At 37.9% G+C, this 18,328-nt stretch overlaps 1 protein-coding gene across 5 annotated transcripts; it reads left to right on the top strand.

Moving 5' to 3' along the window:
• The first annotated feature begins 1,602 nt into the window (after positions 1–1,602).
• Positions 1,603–17,225, top strand: ZDBF2 (zinc finger DBF-type containing 2). 5 transcript variants are annotated; one of them, XM_083865232.1, is made up of 9 exons: positions 1,609–1,658; positions 3,567–3,685; positions 3,805–3,911; positions 4,510–4,561; positions 5,124–5,175; positions 5,745–5,841; positions 6,700–6,827; positions 9,940–12,511; positions 12,792–17,225. In XM_083865232.1, exons 2-9 carry the CDS (start codon positions 3,664–3,666, stop codon positions 12,831–12,833), a joined length of 3,072 nt encoding a protein of 1,023 aa, XP_083721358.1. In that variant the 5' UTR covers positions 1,609–1,658; positions 3,567–3,663; the 3' UTR covers positions 12,834–17,225. The 5 variants fall into 5 exon arrangements, with proteins under 5 accessions (XP_083721357.1, XP_083721358.1, XP_083721355.1 ...); XM_083865229.1 differs by lacking the exon at positions 12,792–17,225 and having other exon boundaries at positions 9,940–12,781; XM_083865230.1 differs by lacking the exon at positions 12,792–17,225 and having other exon boundaries at positions 3,560–3,685; positions 9,940–12,781.
• The last annotated feature ends 1,103 nt before the right edge of the window (positions 17,226–18,328 follow it).

The following is an 18,328-nucleotide window of genomic DNA, read 5'->3' as shown; positions in this document are numbered from 1 at the left end:
ATATTTTTAAGAGGAAGTTTGTCAATCCTACTCACTGTTCAAGCACATATGTGAGGAGTAGTTTCCTAGTGGGGAAGAGGAGACTGAAGGAAAGTAATCTCTCTCAGTAATCTCTCCTGTACTTGAGTCAAGGTGCAACCTCAAGCTCATAAATACAGAAAGGGTCAAAAGCTAAGAAATACTTGGCAACACAAGCCTAAGTCCAAGAGATGGAACATTACATTCTATATTGCAAAAATATTCAGGAATATTCTGAGGACAAGTTGTATGGCATTATAAGACAGACTGCATCGATTTCTCATTGCTTAAAAGGGCTTCTGTTTCACATGAGCCGTTCTGGAAAGGAAACTTCAGTGCCTCAGCTATGTAACCAAGCTTCCTCTGTTTCAACAAGCTATGGAGTTAGCTGAGCCACAGTAACTTGCTAATGCTGCCATAAACCCATATAAAGTGAATGACTTTAGCCTATGATAACATGTCTGTATATGTGTTTGCTACATGTTCAAACAATGAAGCTCTGCTGACGTGCAGTCATTTGGGCACGTGCCTGACTGAGCCTTCCACGCGTGCGAATGCTCTCAGCTGAAAGCTCCAGTTTTCCCAAGCTGTGTATCATACCAGGCAACAAAGTATCATCAGGCAACTTTTGTTTTGTAGTAAGTCTTTGTTTTTCAGCAAGAAAGATATAGTCATAGGTTTGCATGTATCAAAAGAATCCAACAGGAACTAAATCCAGCCCTCCTAAAGAGAGGCTTTCTCCTACTCTTCTGTCATCTGAAATTCATGTTGAATTATTTGCTCAGCGTGCGTGGACATTTCTAAGCTATGGTTTCATAATCACACAGCCACACAGCAGTCCTCTTTACAGCAACCTCTTCAAATTTTCCACGTTACAGCGCATGCAAGATTGTTTTCCCTCCATTGCACAATCCGAGCCTGTATCTGCACCTGTCTTCACACATAAGGGCGTTGTGTTGACTTCCTGTGCCTGCCTGGATTGCTTGAAATACCCTGCTGCTCCAGCATAATGGGAGAAATACGCAATGGCTGGTTTCCCACACGAGATGAGATAAACGTTCAGAATCCTGCCACCGAAAAAAGAGAACTTGAGGTAAGGTCACATTCTTAAGCCAACTTGTAAGAGAAGCAGCTCTAGCATTAACTCTGATAAAGCCAGACTTAAACATTCTGATAAAACCTACTTGGAACAAGCCACACCATCTAAAGCAAGCAACTTTTAATGGCCGAAAAAAATGGGTAAACCTTTTAGCCCGCTCTCAAGTACATGAAATAGTGTGTTTCGAAGGAGAGAATGCCCAGTACAGTTGCTGAAATGAAGCTCAGCTACGAGGTCACTTTTCCGTAACCAAAAACACCCGGCCGGGCCAGCTCCCACAGCCCGGCCCGCACGGATCCCGGGCGGGACCCCGGGCGGGAGGAGCCCGGCTGAGGGAACCAGGAGCCCGAACCAGGAGCCCGGCTGAGGGAACCAGGAGCCCGAACCAGGAGCCCGGCTGAGGGAACCAGGAGCCCGGCCCGGGAACTGCAGCTCCCGCCGCTCCCTTCGCGGGGCGCGGCCGCCGACCCGGAGCAGGAAGCAGAGGATGGCGTCCCTTGACCCCAGCGCGGCGCTGAAGAGCGAACGGGGAGTGATGGAGGTGAGACAGCGCTGGGAGCGGGGAATGGGGAGCGGGCGGGCGGGCGCGGCCCCCTCAGCGTCCCCCCAGCGCTCGGGGGCGGGTGCCGGCCCCCGGCGGGGCGGGCGGGGCTCCCGCGGCCACAGCCGGCCCCGGTCCCGTCCCGTCCCGGGGCTGCCGCCGGCCCTGCGGCTCCTGCGGCTCCTGCAGCTCCGCCCCGGGCGGCGGGGCCCGGCGGGGACGGGACGGGGCGAGGCGACGCGGGCTCGGGGCAGCCCGGACGGGACAGGGACAGGGACAGGGGCGGCCGCGGGGCAGAGGCCGCTCCTGAGGGGAGCTGCCGCCTCCCTGTTCGTGGTGGTGCTGTGGGAAGGCAGGTCCCTGTGTTCCCTCTGTTTAGGGGAGAGTTTCCCCTCTTGCTCTCCCTCTGCCTGCCCAGCACAGCTGCTGTCAGGTGAAGGGGGGACAGAGGTGTTTCTTGAGGAACAGTTTTCATTGTCTTTTCACGCTTTTTATTTTACTTGTTGCGGTGCAGGAGTGACACTGCCTGGAGAGTTTATCTGGTAGCTTTGACACCCAGATACTATCAGAACGCACCACTGATTTTTTAAAAATTATTGTTTTTAAGGCTTTGGAGTTTTTTAATGTGTACATTTCACACCTTTTGGTTGCATTCTTAAGTAGGATTGACGCTTTTCATCCTCTACCTGCTGTACACAGAGTAATTCAGTGAAGCCAAAACAAAGCCTTGGCTTTAGAGACAGCTGCTAAAATAGCTTGTTTGAATTTTACAAAATCAAATATTTCTGTATGTAACTGGTTGTTTATACATTTGTTACAATTTGAAGGATTTTTTGTTTGTTTGTTTGTAAAATGTTTCAGCTTAATGTTGAACAGATATTATTTACTCTTAATCCAACAGTTTAAGATAGTTCCCACTGTAAATATCTTAACTAAGGCAGAATTATGCAGTCTTTCCTTGGACGTCTGAAAAATCCTTTGTGGATTTATAGCTGTAGTCCCTCTTTTAAAAAAGTAAGGATCTCAGGCCATCCAGATTTTGGCACCATAAATAAGGCACCTATGTAGCAGATTTCTTTAACATTATTAGCTTGTGAGTTAAGCTTGACTTCAGATGGTAAACAAGCTGTATATAGTTTGAGTTCAGACTTATTTTTCTGTCCTGTACACTCATGGCTTTTCAAAACACTGATATAAAGAGAATAGGTTTTTCTCTTAAGAAATTCCTTTAAGACAGTAGGTCTTCCATCCTCCAACATGCCACAGTGACCACTGCTTAGCGTCTTTTGAGATGAAACTAAACATTGGTGTGTGGAGGTGCTTTAATCTCCTTTTGGGACAGTGGATGGGGATGAAGGGTTGTGGTGTCCCCTGCTGGCTGTGGAGCCGCTGTCTGACTGTCTCCTCTGGGGTTGCTACACTCTTGCCATACTTGTAGCTTTATCTTAAGATTGTATGTGTATAGTAAGGCTTAAAATAGCAGGAAGTTGACTTCAAGCAGGTAGAACAAGTTATTTTACATAAAGCATCCCTCATGAGGGACAGTCTCCTGTGTTCTTCCTTCACTTTCATTCAGGACCTGGCAGTGTAGAGGAAATAGAACAGGACAACTGAGATCAGTTGATCTATCAAAAAAGCTTTTCTCAGCTGCCTCATGAAAAGGTTTATAGGAACAGCTGGGGTTTCTTATTTATTTTATTTTTTAATATTATTACATAAATTGCAACATTATCAGAAGTAGGAGGAGTTTGGTGTTTTGGTGGATTGTTTTGTTTTAGGGGACGAGGGGGGGTATTTAAAGTTGAGCTCTTAAGATATTCCTTCTGACCACAACTGCTATAACAAGCCCAGGTATTTTATTATGAGCAGTGCATAGTCTGGGAAATGACAGCAATGTTTAGTACACAGGGCCCATGAGGAAGAAAGAAGAAATAAAGTTATTCCAGGAGGAATGGTTAACATTTATATAGGAAAGACTGTCAAAATTGCTTCCATATGAAAAAAGATGTGCTGCAGACTTCAAAAAGGTATATCCATTTGTTCAACTGTTTGCAAAATGCTAAAGAAAGATTTATATGCCTTAGGGCATGGAAAACATGCATTATTAATGTTATTTTAAAAGGCTCTTTAACTTCCATGTTGCCAGATGGGATGAGAGAAGTGTCCTGCACTGCAAATGGCCTCCTGTTTGACATTTATTGCTTGCTAGTCTGGAGTCAGCTTTTGTGGGTGAGGAAAATTGGTGACTCTAAGGTAGGTACTAGAAAGCTGATTTAATGCTTGCATTCCATAGTGTATAAGGCCCGTGTGACACCTGGAAGTCTTTTGTGTTTGCACACCCTAAAGCACATAACTGCTTGTTGCTGCAGTCATGATTTTATTAAAAATTGTGAGATTCAAAATTGATTTGCAGATCTTTTGAGTAATAAGGATTACTTTTCCAGTCTAGATAATTACTTTGTGTGGTGTAAGTCTCATATGGGTTTTCTTACATATATCTCGTCTTAATTGTTAAGGCAGCTTAGGAAATTAAGTAATTAAATTAATTTGGCGAGCTTATTGCTTAATAACCTAACAGAGTGTGGGCTGTCCTCAGAAGTATAGTATTTGATTTCATTAATTAAAAGTTAGCCCCTTCTGTCACAGCTAAAACATTGTTAAATGTAATATTAGGGTAACCTAGTAAAGCAGAAGTTTCTTTTTAGAATGCACCTTCATTTAAATAAAGTATTGGTCTGTAGCTGAAACAGTTTAGAGCTTCTAAAGAGCTTGCAGCCTGGACTGAAGGAGGAGCTTCAGGAGACAGTGAGTATGAGGATGGACTGACACTTGAAAAATTTTGTACTTACAGATGTTTGAGAGACTCAAACGATCTGATGAAGCTTCTGCTTCTTCGGCACAAGGTAAGAAGTTGAGAAAGTTCAAAGTAGTTTCTGTTGCAGTTACATTTAAAAGCATAATAGCTATCAACAGTAGCATAAGTTCACCTTGTAGTTCAATTGCTTACTTTGATTTCTTAAATTTCATCATGAAACATATATGTAAGAAGTGACTTCTGAATCATCCACAAAGTTTCTTTGTAGGTGTAATTTTCCTGTCCTGATGTAAGCTGTTTGAGACACTTTATATTTTATCAAGGTGATCATGGATGTTGCAGTACCAATGCAGATTGCCTAGTCTTGAGCTCAGACAAATCAGTAGAAAAACTTTCTAACCTCACTTATGAAAGAGTAAAGCTTATTTTATGAAGTTGTTGAATAAAGTTTGCAGACAAAAGGATACCTTCATGCTTTTTTGAACTTACTAAACCTTTTATCTTCCTTTATAATAGTAGTTTTGACAAATGCAAGGTAAGAGAAGTAGCTAGCTGCAAGTAAAACTCTCCTTAATGCTCTATTGTTTTTTGTTTTGTACATGTGTGTTTGGTTGGTTTATTTCTTGGTCGTCGTTTTTGTTTTTCTGTAGGAATCCAAAGACATGGTGTTGAGGGCTCTCCACAACAGGACAGCAGTAGCAGGTAAGTACGTGATGATCTAACTGGCATCCAGCTTACTGCTTTCCAAAGTAAAATGGGAAGAATCTGCTTTTCAGCCTTATCTGTTACCTTGTGTAATGGATGACAGTGACACAATATGGATTAAGAGTATGATTGGAGGTCCTTTGTATCCTATACCCATGTACTCTTAAGAACTGTGGGGAAGGCACATTGTAGTCCCAAAACTACTGTGTGGATGTCAGGTGTCTTTGGTATTTTTTTCTTTTATTTCAAAATACTAACAGACAAATGAAAAGATGACTCTGCCTTTTTCTTCAGAGGCAATTATTTTCAGATTTCAGCTAACTGTATCTTCAAGCAGTTATCCTCTGTTCTGCATTTAAAGAAAAATTTCTTTAGTGAAATTTGCTTGAGAATACTTTAAAATACATAGTCCAACTTACCATTATAATTCTAAAATAGAAACTTTATCTTGCAAGTTTTTTCCATCCCTGTAGTAAGATAGATATTTAGAATTTCCATGCTAAGGACATGGATTAAACAACCCAACATGTCTTGATAATATTACCTGCCTCTTTCAGTTTACACAGAAGAGGACAAGAACATCCTCGGCCTGGAGCATCAGCTGTGCAAAATAGACAAGGATACTGCAACTGTTGCCACGTACACTACAGTAATCTGGAACAGGTGAGACAGCTTCTGCATGATTTGGAAGCAGATAGCAAGGAGTACCTAAAGGCTTTATCAGCTCATAAATATCAGTTTCTTCACTGAACAACCAATACTGAGTGAAAAATAAGCGGTTTGTGAATTGCACAATATGTGCCCTAGGAAGATATGTTGCTTATTTGTTACCTGTTATAAAAGATACTGGTGGGGTGGCACGGCTGTTGCATTCTGTTTTCCTGAAGTGCCACACAGCTCTGTGTTGCATTCATTATGGTTTTTTCTGTGTCTTTAATCCCGAGACCTATATATATATATTTTAAAGTATTAGGGATATAGTAATATGTTAGATATCAAGGCTGGAGACGTGTGATCAACCACTTCTAGTTTTTATGTCTGTCTCCTGTCTTATAGATTTTTTAAATTAGAAAGTAGAAGCTTATTTAATTTTCTACATGTAAGAAAATTCATGTTGGTTAGGGAGAATTATAGGATGTTTGCTCATATGAAGTTCAAGAATATTATAAGTAATTTTTAGATACATTTATAGTATTTGCTCTGGTTAAGAGACTTGTGAGCAGCTGTGAGGTTTGTGAGAGTATTTGTACTAATTAGAAGAGATTTGTCAGCAGCTACCAGAACCACTAATTTAAGTTCTGACTCAGAAAGATGTTTCAATACATTATAGTATTATTTGAGACTGCCTAAACATACTTAAAAATCTCAATTTAGATTTTAAAATAGTAAAAGAAGATTTTTCTTTTTATTTAAATATTCTTATAGCGACGGTGTAATGTTTAACCTGGGAAGGAATTTTTAGGAATAGACCTGTGTGTTAGCAGTAGTATTAGACTAATCATCTGTTTTATCTTTCACCAGCATATTTTCAGCTCCCAGCACAGGCATTTTACAACATACTGTAGGAATCGTATGGGTACCAGTAGCTTGATGGAGCGTTTCCTGCAAGATGTTTTACAGCACCATCCCCACAGATACCATGACAGCAGGTATGATACGGAAGGCTTTTTTTTAATGTGTTACTGGAATGCATGTGTTATGAATTCCTATTTTTGTTCTACTGCTGAGCAGTAAATTTGGCTCATTTGAAGTGAAATGTGCTCAATGAAGACAATTGCTATTTATATGAAGACAAATAAATATCACTACTCATGGATTTGAAACAACACCACTGATAGCATTTAAATGTGAAGACCTGAAAAAAGAAGGAATATATAGGTCAGCATTTTCAATGGCAGACTGTACAATCTCACATGCATTTACAAATGCTTAAAATTTGAGCTTTATATATTTTATTTTAAATATTATAATTATGGGCCATATATATATAATAGTATATTTTATGTATGTTTTGAAAGCGTTCATGATTTTGGCTTATCAATTATGTCAGGTAACTATTTACATGTTTATTTTTTCATTATCTTTGCATGTTCACGTGTTCAGCTAGTACTTGAATTACATTAATTGGCCAATTCATTACTGCTCTGATTGTGACAAGTGTTCTTTTTATTTATCATGTGCATGTTTCAAGAGTGATAAGAGGATCAGTGTTGAATTTTTCTCTGTAGATGAAGGAAAATCAATTAGACCTGATTTGTTATGTTTTCAAAGGCAGACAAAAATCCCAGTTTGATCCCAGTACATTACAGTGTTTCTCAATATGCAACATACGTATGTCTGACAAACAAGCAGAAGGGTATTTTGTCTGAAAGCACTCATTGATATTGTCAGGGATGTGACAGAATTAGCTAATATGCACATCTATGTCAAACTAGCCCGGGACATGATGTACACATCACTACAAGTAAATAAATTGTCCTCCCATCTTAAACAATTAGATTTAATTGCACTGTCTTGAGAACATTCACCATTTTTTGCCATGGGAAATACAGGATTCACTTTAAGAAAGCCTTCTCTTGAGGTGTTGCTAATACAAGGTTGTTGCTTTGGTGAACGAAACCTACTAACAAGGAAAAAGAGTCTACCTGTTCCTCTGAGTTGTTGGAAGAAGGAATAGAATGAGAAAAAGAATGTACAAAATCTAGATTAAATTGGAGGAAGAAGGGGGAAGTGTAACCGCAAATCTAGACAGAGTTTGGAGGAAGAAAAGCAAAGATGGAAAAGAAAGCATGAATAGAATAATTATGTTGTGGTCCTGCTCTGAAAAGAAAGTCATGATCTTAACTGACATCTGAGGTAAGATTTTGATTCTCTTCTTTCTCATGTTAAAAAACTTGGATTTGTACAGTTTCACTCAGTTATTTACATACCTGCTTTTACTATTTTGCTAAATTCACACAAGAGATCTTTTACGTGTCATTTAAAAAGATTATGGAAATATTTGTAAGACTTGATTTGTTTTACAGAACCAGTATATCTAGTAGTTATGTGGAAAAAGGAAAAATTCATCAGAGCTTTGCCTTATACTGAATTTCAAAGGATATTGTTGTTCTCCCACAGTAAAAAAATGAAACAAAACAAAACCAAACACCCACAAACCACCAAATCATTCCTTCCTCCAAACTCTTGGTATGTAAGTTTTTTACCTAAAGTAATAAATAGTATTGAGCATTTTAGAAAGTAAATCTTCATTCTACTTAAGGGGGTAATTTGTAGCAAATGGGTCAGAAGTTCTAGCTATATAAAACTGGGGTTCTGTTTTCTTCCCCCCAGGGACATTTGCTTAAAAGTCATTTTTGACAAGTGCTTGTAGGCTGTTAATTGAGCTGGACACCTAGGAGTTTGCTATAGTTTCTCCATATGAAAATCTATTTAGTTTTATATTCAGTCTTTCAGCAAATTTCCAGATGCCAGAATGCAAAGATGTTTCACACAAAGATGGGAGAACTCTTCCAAAGATGGAAGAACTCTGAAGTTGGGAAGTTAAAAGATTATTTCTGTTGCATCTGGCATTCCCTTTAGATCCTATTTCAGAGCTTAGGGGACCAAGAATTCATGCAAGGGCAAAGCAGCAGTTCAGATGATAGGCGTTGTTTGATCATCTGATGTATTTGATTACTTTGCATTCATGCAGTAATAGTTCCTTTTTAATGTTTTGTTATATGAGATTTCTCTTGCTTAATTAGTCCTATATCTCTTAGTTGTATGTAGTCTCAGTTATATAACCAGGAAAATTACTGCACTATAAAATTGGTTCACAATGCTTCTGTTAGCTGATGTCTGCCTTGTATTAAAGTAAGCATCCATTTGGGTCTCACAAGGTCTGGTTATAATTTTTGAGTGAAACTCAATATTCTCTTCTTCAGTTATGTTTACGTATTTTAAAAATTGTTTTCATTGGATTTGCCTGGCTGCTACACATTGAAGCCTTATGGGTTCCTGTGTTGCATCGGAAAAGTCCATATCTGTCAGCTGTGTTTATTCTGGAAGACACAAACCCTTGTGTTTGAGGCACTCTTAAAGACAGAACTGCCAGTTACAGAATATGTAAAAATCTGTTGTCACAGCAAGGCTGAACAATCCTAACTTGGCTTCTTACAGGAGTGAGTCAGAAGCTGTGGTATGTCTGTGAGAAACAGTAAACATGGAATTCCTTGGCTTCGTGCAGAGTTGCTATCAGGCAGCCATGTTTTGTAGGAAAAAGGGCATTTATACTCAAAGTGGTTTTATACTGTGTCATATTATTATGTTCCATTTCTCTACAAAACTCAATTTTAAATAATGATAGTATGACCAGTGTAATCACCTCTTTATAGTCTTAACACTTCAAACAAAGGAAGTATCTTTACTTTTCATGCTTTGCTGTATTTATAAAATTATATATTTATATATAATTTATATATATATTTATAAAATTATTGTAATCTATGTTTGGCCATTCTTAATTGATGATTGCATAAAGAGGGTGATAGATGCCCAAATTATTATCTTGAGCTTTGTGGAGCATTTCCCCCTCCATAATGTTAAAAATTGAATGTCTCTTCTAAAGTAGCAGAAACAGGAATTTCTTTCTGTTCAGAAGTGATGCAGTCTAGGTAATTATTCTTAAACCACCACCCCCCCCCCCAGTGCTGTTGTTTGAAAAATTTTAAGCATATTTACAGTATTTATATGAGCTGTTTTTTCTCCTCTCCCCTTTAGACCAACCTATGATGACATACCACTCCCCGCCACTCTGGAGGCTCCTAGGATTTCTTGCCTGTCCTCAGAAGAGATGCAGCAAAAGAGGATCAGTGAGAAACAGGAGATTTCCAGCAAACACCAGGAGTCCGTTAGTGAAATAGGCTCTTCTGTTCCATGCCTGTCTCGTGAGGGCACAAAGAAAACTTTTGTAAGACAAGCAGGTTTTCAAAAGCTTCAAATAGGCCATGAACGTGTTTCAGGAATATCCCAGCAGTCTACTGGCATTTGTAGCGATAAGAAATGGGTAACTCTGAAAAGTGCTCGAATTGCAAATCATAGCCATGAAGGTCAGTTTACAGCTGTGAGCCCTGTACCTCAGCAGTTTTCTCTCAGTCCTACGAGCCACAGTTCCTCTGTTAATCCTAAAACAGGAAAAAACATTAGGGATTTGGCAGCCTCAAATCCGTTTCTGCGTAGCGAATGTGATGAAAGAGCAACAAAGGTCTGCAATAGTGATGTGTTATTGAACCCACGTTTGAATCCTACTCCAGCACTGGTTCACCCAAAATGCCCTTCAATTTCTCATCACAATCCTACACACAGCCACAGCAATTCTTCCTTTATTACCTCAGGTCAATCTCTCTCAAAGCGAGATAGTTTACGAACTCAGGATGAAACTTTGGTGTCTGATCTCCAGCTCAGGGATACTATGGGTATCAGCAGCTCCCTAGATCTTGGGACATCCCCACAACTAGCAAGATGCAAAAACACAAAGACAGACAGAGGTGATGAAAGTTCAGTGGATGAAACTATTGAAGATGTAATTTTGAAATACTGCCATGAAACTACATCTGAAGAAATTAATTTCAAAGAGGAGAATAATCCCAGTGTACCTTTTTCATTGCTTCTGGACCATACTAATTTAGAGGGCTCTGAAATGAGTTTTGACTGTGATGCACCAATACAGGTAGGAACAGATTTACCCAAGGCAGCTATAAAAGATATAGAATTCCTGAAAGAGGTCCAAGTATGTTTGCAAGATAAAGACTATGGAACACAGCTCTCTTCTGTTTTAAAAACCGAGTCATTAGAGAAAGTAGAAGCAGTGAAAAAGGATGTCATAGTTCATACCGAAGAACCAGTTCTTCCAGCCCTGCCTCACGTGCCTCCTTCTTTTGTGGGAAAAACTTGGTCTCAAATAATGCATGAAGATGATATAAAAATTGAAGAACTTGTGCGTGATTTCAGGGAAGGTCGTTTTCGCTGCTACTTTAACAGTGAATCCTCAGCCAAATGTACAGGGAAGAGAATGAAGAAAAAAAAGCAGAAGGATGAAAAAAGGATCAATGCTATTGAGGGTAATAGAACAGAAGGTGCACCAGTTAAAGCGTTGCCAGAATTTAATGATGCTTTAAGTGGTGGCTCTGATTTTGATAACCCATCTTTAGCCTCAGATACACTATGCAACCCACAAATTGTGAAAATGCCTAGGAAAAGGACATGGCGCCTGGCTTCGAGGTGTCAGGTGGTTAAAGTCAGCCATGGCACCCAAACAAGTCTACTGAACTACCCTGTAGCAAAAAGGAAAATGTCTAGAAGAGAATCTGATCCAGCTGATCAGAAAGCAAACATTGCATGGCTGGAGAATGAAAAAACTCCAAACATGAAAACTAGACTATGTGCCCTTAAACTTCCAGAGTCCTATAGCAAGATCATGAGTCCTGTACAGCCCAAGACAGTGGTGTATGTACTCTCGTGTCCAGAGGTAAAACAGTGCAAAGGTAAACCTATAGATATTCCCAAAATGAGGAAAAATCGTCACTCCACAGATAGCAAGGACTCTGTAAGGTATAAATACAAACAGTGTTCTCTCAAATATTATGACCCACTGACAAATCGAATTCTGAAAACACCTCCAAAGAGTACAGTTGGAGAAAAGGCCAAAAAGCCCTCTCATGTTCGACAGCTTTTCAGAAGTCTCAGCTTTGATGCAAACACGAAGAAACTAGCTGATACACAGAGAGAAAGCACATCATCCAAGTCACTTAATCAGTCAGACTTCTGTAGTTCTTCAGCATCTTTCCTGCCAGATCGGGATAAAGGGAATGATGCAGCCTCAAGTCAAAAGGCGGATGGACCTTCTGTTTCCACAGAAAGAACAGATTGTCTTGTATCTGAGAACTCTTTTAAACACCTAATCATTTCACCTTTGAACTCTGTGATAGAAGGAGATTATAGATTAATTCCATTTAATAGAATTACCAAAACTCCTCTGACCTCCATCAGGAGTGAGTGGTTAGAGAGGGAGACTCCAAAAGCAATATGGAAGAGAAAAGAAGGCACTAATAAAGAACCAGTTTTTTCCAGAAAGGCTGCAGGATCTGTCAGATGTACTATTGGGAGGAGAGGAAACAGAGTAACCACAGGCAAACAAACATCCAGAACTAAAAAACAGCAGAAAGAGGGGATGAGAAGACAACTTCAGCCTTGTGTCCAGAAATCTGCTTTCTCTGTCCATAGGTGCCAGACAAGGAAAACTACAGTGGGAAAGCACCCTAAGAAAGAAAAGCCTGATGCTAAAAAATTAAAGGTGAGGAGGAAACCAAAAAGGGCCTTTCTGAACTCAACAGTTGTAACAGGGATTCCTGAAAAAAGGCAGAAAGTCACATCAGAATCTTTTCCCAAGAAACCAGAGCAAGCTTCCTCCAAAGTCAAGAACTGGGAAGTAAGTGGAGATCAGGGTCATCCTGGCACAGTGAAACAGCCCACTAGAAGAACTTCTGCTGTACCATTACTTCGAAACTGTCTTGTTCTACCAGGTGAGAGCTAGCTACCAAAAGAACTTTTTTGTTTCTTTTTTTTTTTTATAGCCAGCGCCTGGAAGAAGGAAGGGGAGAAAAAGGAGGTCATAGACAACGCTTGCTAGAGCTCCAGAAAGCGCAAAGCCAGTCTAATGTGAAACAAATACAACTCTGAACTCAGCTCTTGTTCCTGGAATGTGGGGACACAATGTATTGCACTGTTCTACTGTGTAAAGCTGCAGAAGTTGTGGATTTGATTTAAAAGCACTTAGAATCATATTTACTAGTCTTCACCTGTACATCAGCAAAATGACCTTGAATGGTATCATATTGTTATTATGGTATTATCAGTGCGTGACAGTGCACTATAATGAGGTAATTTAGAAGCTGTGTTAATTAATTGTGCCTATTTTAATTTTTTCACATAATTCTAAAGTGTAGAAGATTACTCAGTTGCTAGAAATTTAATGAAGATACATCAATCGGGGCTGAATTCTCTGTGTATTTTGTGTTTGTCTATATGTGCACCTTCTTCAACACATAATATATACTTGCCTATGGAATGGCATTAAAATTAATACAGTATGATACAATTCAGATCAATTCAGTGCTTTCTTGAAATGAAATATAATTTTACACGTTTTTTGTATTGACTTCTTTGTTCTTGAAACCATGTCCAAAGCTTTTTTTTTTTTGGACTATAAGTCACTGTGGACTCTCATCAAGCAATAATGGACCATGCTGGTAAGGAAATACGTCTCCTTAGGGGACTGTTCAAATGGTTGTGGCTGAAGTGAAATTTTGAATTCTAAAAGAAATACAGGGTTAGGTTTGAGGGGGGTTTTGTTTATTTTTAATAGCTTATTGTTTGAGTTTGTAGGTGAATTTCACATTCCTTAGTGAGGGGAATGGAAAAGTTACAATGCAATCAAATAGCAGTAAGTTGTTTTACCATGTCAGCCTTGAGTTTGAGGTTCTGTGCTTTTCTGGCTTTATTTGGTGTAGTGTTGGTTAAATTTTTATGGACTAGAGTTCAAACTTTCTTTCTAAACTTTCAGTAAAATATTTAAATAAACCTAACACAGCATCCGTCTAAATTTATTAGAGTTCAAATATTTGGTTAAAAATTTTGAACTTTTTAACCTGGTTGAATTAAGATTATATTACATAGAGATTCACATTTGGCCACTGATGTTCCATCTACTATGGTTTTATGGCCAAAAAAAAACCCCAAACCCAAGGTATTTTAGCTTAGTTTTCTTTCTTTTTTTGATAGTTGTTATGATGACGGTTTATTTAATGTGGTTAGGAGACATCAAGCCAGTCTTAGGGATGTTTCTCTGCTTTAAAACCCAAGATTAATGGTTCGTTTATAGTAAATTAAGCATGTAATTAAAAACATCATCAGAACCCAGGATTTGGTCTTCAAATCTTCAATTTGGAATATTATATAATCTATTTTACCTTTAAAGTCTTCATAAATTCTCTAGTGGTACAATGCATTTTTCAGAACACAAGAAAAACATGGAAAAGACCAGACCTGGCTGTCTCTGGCATTCAAAATATCAGTACATTTTCCCCTCAGAAAACAAAAAAGTATTCTTGATTCTTCATTCACTTCTTTCTGAAGTGTCAAGGGTCACAGATTCAGACTGAGATAAAGGTGGACTTGGAAATGGTTTATTTTAATATACAGTATCTGAAAGAAATATAAAAGCTGTCATCATAAACCACATGCTCAGAGAATATTAAGGAGATCTTTTTAATGTATATGTGTATTTCCCAAGATAAATAAAAGATGTGCATGGTCAGCTGGGAACTAAGTTCCTTTATGAGTCAAATATGGTCTGACAGATTTTTTTAATTTGTTTTGGTTTAATTTATTTTATTTTTTATATAAAAGTTGATTTCTATGGATGAATTTTCTTATGGTTGTCAGTAGACACAGAATCTTGACTGTATTGCAAGTCACTGGAAAATGAAGGGCTATAATATAAATTCTTATAGCCCTCAACTAATCGTGCCTGTATAATTTAATATTTTGTCTAATATAAAACTGATGTTTTTAAAGCAAAGTTTTAAAGGAATGGTTTTTATAGAAAGGATGATTTTTAGATAAAGCAAAAGAAGATTTTTAAATAGTTTGTTTTAAAGCAAAGCTTTAATTATAGATAAGTCCCATTCTAACATATTTTTATGATACAATAATGTTTTCCTAACTTCTTCCATTTTATTTTTCACAGTATTTCACATGTGAAGAGCATGAATTATTTTGTGTGTAAATAAGTTTTAATGCACATTGTACTTTAAAAACACTAGTATGTATTTGTTTAGAGTCAAAATACTGTTCTCCATAATCATTCATTGTATATTTGTCTTACTCCAGTGCACAACTTTTCCTTGAAATCTTGAGTAATAAAAATGTGTTGAGGACTATAAAATGACTAATATTTTTAGACTGTAATGTCTTTTTTTTGGTTTTGATAATAGACCCTTGTATCAGGGTGAGATTTTTAGAAGAAAATTGTTATATTTAAATAAAAATGTAAGTAGCTATATATTTTCCTTTAAAAAAAAAGAAAAATAAAAAAAAGTATGAAATGTAAGAATTTATTAGAAAAATAAGACTTGAGATACAAATCTGGAAACATTTCTGTGGTTGACATTGTCAAAATGAGGTTTACTGTAGTCTTGGATGTTAATCTGTGCCTCGCTTCTGAGTGTTCAGAACCCTCTTCTGTGCATGCTCAATGACCACTAGGAAAAAGAGGAAAGACTGTCATGAGAAGGAAATGCAGAAACTGCTTTGGAAAGAAAATGATATTTGCAAAACAAAATATTGCAGAGATACTCAATATCATATTCAAGAAGGGGAAAATTCTGGGGCCTTGAGAAATAGGCAAGCACTTTCCTGTTAGATAAGTAATACAGTTTCTGCCCTTAGAGAATATAACGTTGTTTCATTAGCAGCATGGCCGATACTTCAAAACATGATTGTGAAGTCTACACAAATGGCAAACTTGAGAACTGAAATACTTTCTCTCTGAAATCTGTGGTGGGTTGGTTGTTTTCAGGTGCTATTTCTTGTTTCTGTTTTCGGTTGTGGGTTTTTTGTGTTTTTTTTTTTGGAAGGGGACTGGGTTCTTTTAATGTTAGTGGACATAGATGTTTTGTCGGTGTGTTTGCATGTCTTAATATAGAGAAGCAAGAAAAGAGCTGGACTAGAGAGGAATAAAGTCATGCTTTTTGAATTAAGTTGGCAGCAGTCAGAACCAGTACCTTTAATAGTTGAGAAAAATGTTGCCATGTCTTCTTCGATACACATGCAATTTTGACCTGTAAGTTCGTAGTTTTGTTACACATTTCATAATTTTTAAAAAGTCTCTCCCCACTTAAAGTACTCATTCAACCTTTCAAAGCAATCTTATTCTAAGCAGATGGATTTTTATTATTAACTAGTATTGTGAATCATGAGTGTGACCCAGTCATATTGTGTTAGGTGCTAACCAAACATAAAATAGCAGTCCCCCAAACCTGTATATATCTGACCCTTGCATGTCGCAGTTCTTCAGTTAATTTTCGGATAGGATTTTTTGCTCTCCTGTTCTTTCTGGTTTGTATCTCTCTGGGACTCAAATAAATGAGGTATTTCTGTTTATAAGAAGCCAATGGCTTCATCTGAAGTTGTGTTTAAGTTTCATGCTAAATTTGTGCCCAAATGAGAATGTATTTTGTGGTTTCATGTTCTGATTATTGATAATGTATTTTCCAATAATTTTGCTTGATGTTGTAATTTTTTATCTGCTTCTCTATCTCTTCTGCCTGTGGTCATTTGACACAATGTGGTTTTGTAAGGATACAGTGATACTACAGACTGATCCAGTGCTGTTGCTGGATGTTCTTTCTCTGTATCTTATCTTAATTTTATTTCAGATTTATTGTTTTCATTGTTTTTCTCAGTCATGTATTTGGATTTTTTCAATGTTGTATAGAGCTAAATTTCAGGGCAGTATATTCTGATTGGAGGTAAATCATTGACAGGTAACAGAAGATGTTGTCCCAGTCTGAAGTGCAGAGGGCAGGTTGGCACAGGTGCTCCTGTGCTTGGGAGTCTGCTTTACTTCACTGAACAGTGTAAAACAGGAGTGGGATGATGATCCTTAATTCCTTTGCTGGTCTTCCTTTCTTTTTCCCTTAGGATCACTCTGCCTGGGAACAAAGTAATCTGAATTCATACTGGAAATAAAGGTTTTTCAGCTTTTGATGTTTTGGGGACAGATAGGAAAAGTAAAATGTCTCTCTCTCACTAATGTAACTAAAATCACTAAATTTTTCCCTTTAAAATTATATCTGCTGAATTACAGCATTCCTGATAATATTTTTCAGAAAAAATTGTAATAGCATAGTTCTGAGCATGCCCAGAAGCAAAGGTTTTGTTCCTTGTTTGTTTTTCAGTTATAAATTCATTCATTCCTTCAGCAGAACAAATCTTGTTTTAATAAAATAAAGACTGAATATGTACTTCTGGAGTTTCTTTATTCTTGAACTAGAATTTACCTTGAAGCTATTTGCTCTAATTTGTTGCGGAAAGAACATCACAGAGCACTATGGAATAAGCTACTACTATGAAGGCAGACAGTTGTAATTTAAACAACTGTTCACAATGGTGTGATATCTTGGCTCAGTGAAGCCAAGATTCATCCTGTTCTGTGCCAGCTGCAGCAATGACACCCTAGAATGGCATTGAAAAGATGACAGATACATTTAAAATGTCTAACTTCATTTTGGCAGCATGAAACCAAGAAGCCCCAACCACATGGCAAGCCAGATCCCTGCAGAGCTTACTCATTAAGAGTTTTTTGAGAATGTGCACATACTATATGAGGGCAGGGGCTGGAAGTGTTACAGTCTTAAACAGCTTTCTACTTCATGCAAAACAGTTTGGCTTCTGTAATCATAGACCAAATTAATGCAGGCAGAACTCTCTTCAAAACTGTGCGCAACAATACTTTTAAGAGTATGGTAAACAGATTACTGGGATGCCTTGAACAGTATAATACCTTGTTCTATAAATTTGGTAGTTGTCTGCTGTTTGTGGCAGTGCTTGTTTAAACCAGTGTGATCTTTTGCAGGAGCAATGCACACAGATGTGTCAGAACAGTAAATGGCTGAGAGGCAGAGGCATGTGGTTTCCTGAGTATAAAGTAAGTTAAAATTTCAGGACACACTTTGTAGTTTTCAGTCCATACTTGAAAATAGCCATGTGTTACATAGTTGTCTGAATGAAGTTAATACTGTGCTATCAAATAATGATCAACTAAAGAAATAATCATTCAGCCATCTAAACATGGAATTACAAACATGATACTATAACCTAAGTTTAAGTTGAGTGGTTGCTCTTTCATAGGAAATAAAAGCAATTAAAAATATGCTTATAGAGTGTATAAGAGAGATCCAGTCCAAATTGGTGTGTTTGAGAGTTACGATGGAATTAATAGCATAGTTTTAGTTGGCTTGGGATTCACTGGAGTAATTAGTGTTATAATTATTGTATTTTGATGATTCTGGAAGTCATAATTATTTTCTTGGAGTGCAGAAGCATTTCT

Source organism: Zosterops lateralis (assembly GCF_965231275.1).
Source record: "Zosterops lateralis genome assembly, chromosome: 7".
NCBI classification, from domain to species: Eukaryota; Metazoa; Chordata; class Aves; order Passeriformes; family Zosteropidae; genus Zosterops; species Zosterops lateralis.
This window is presented reverse-complemented; position numbering and strand designations above follow the sequence as displayed.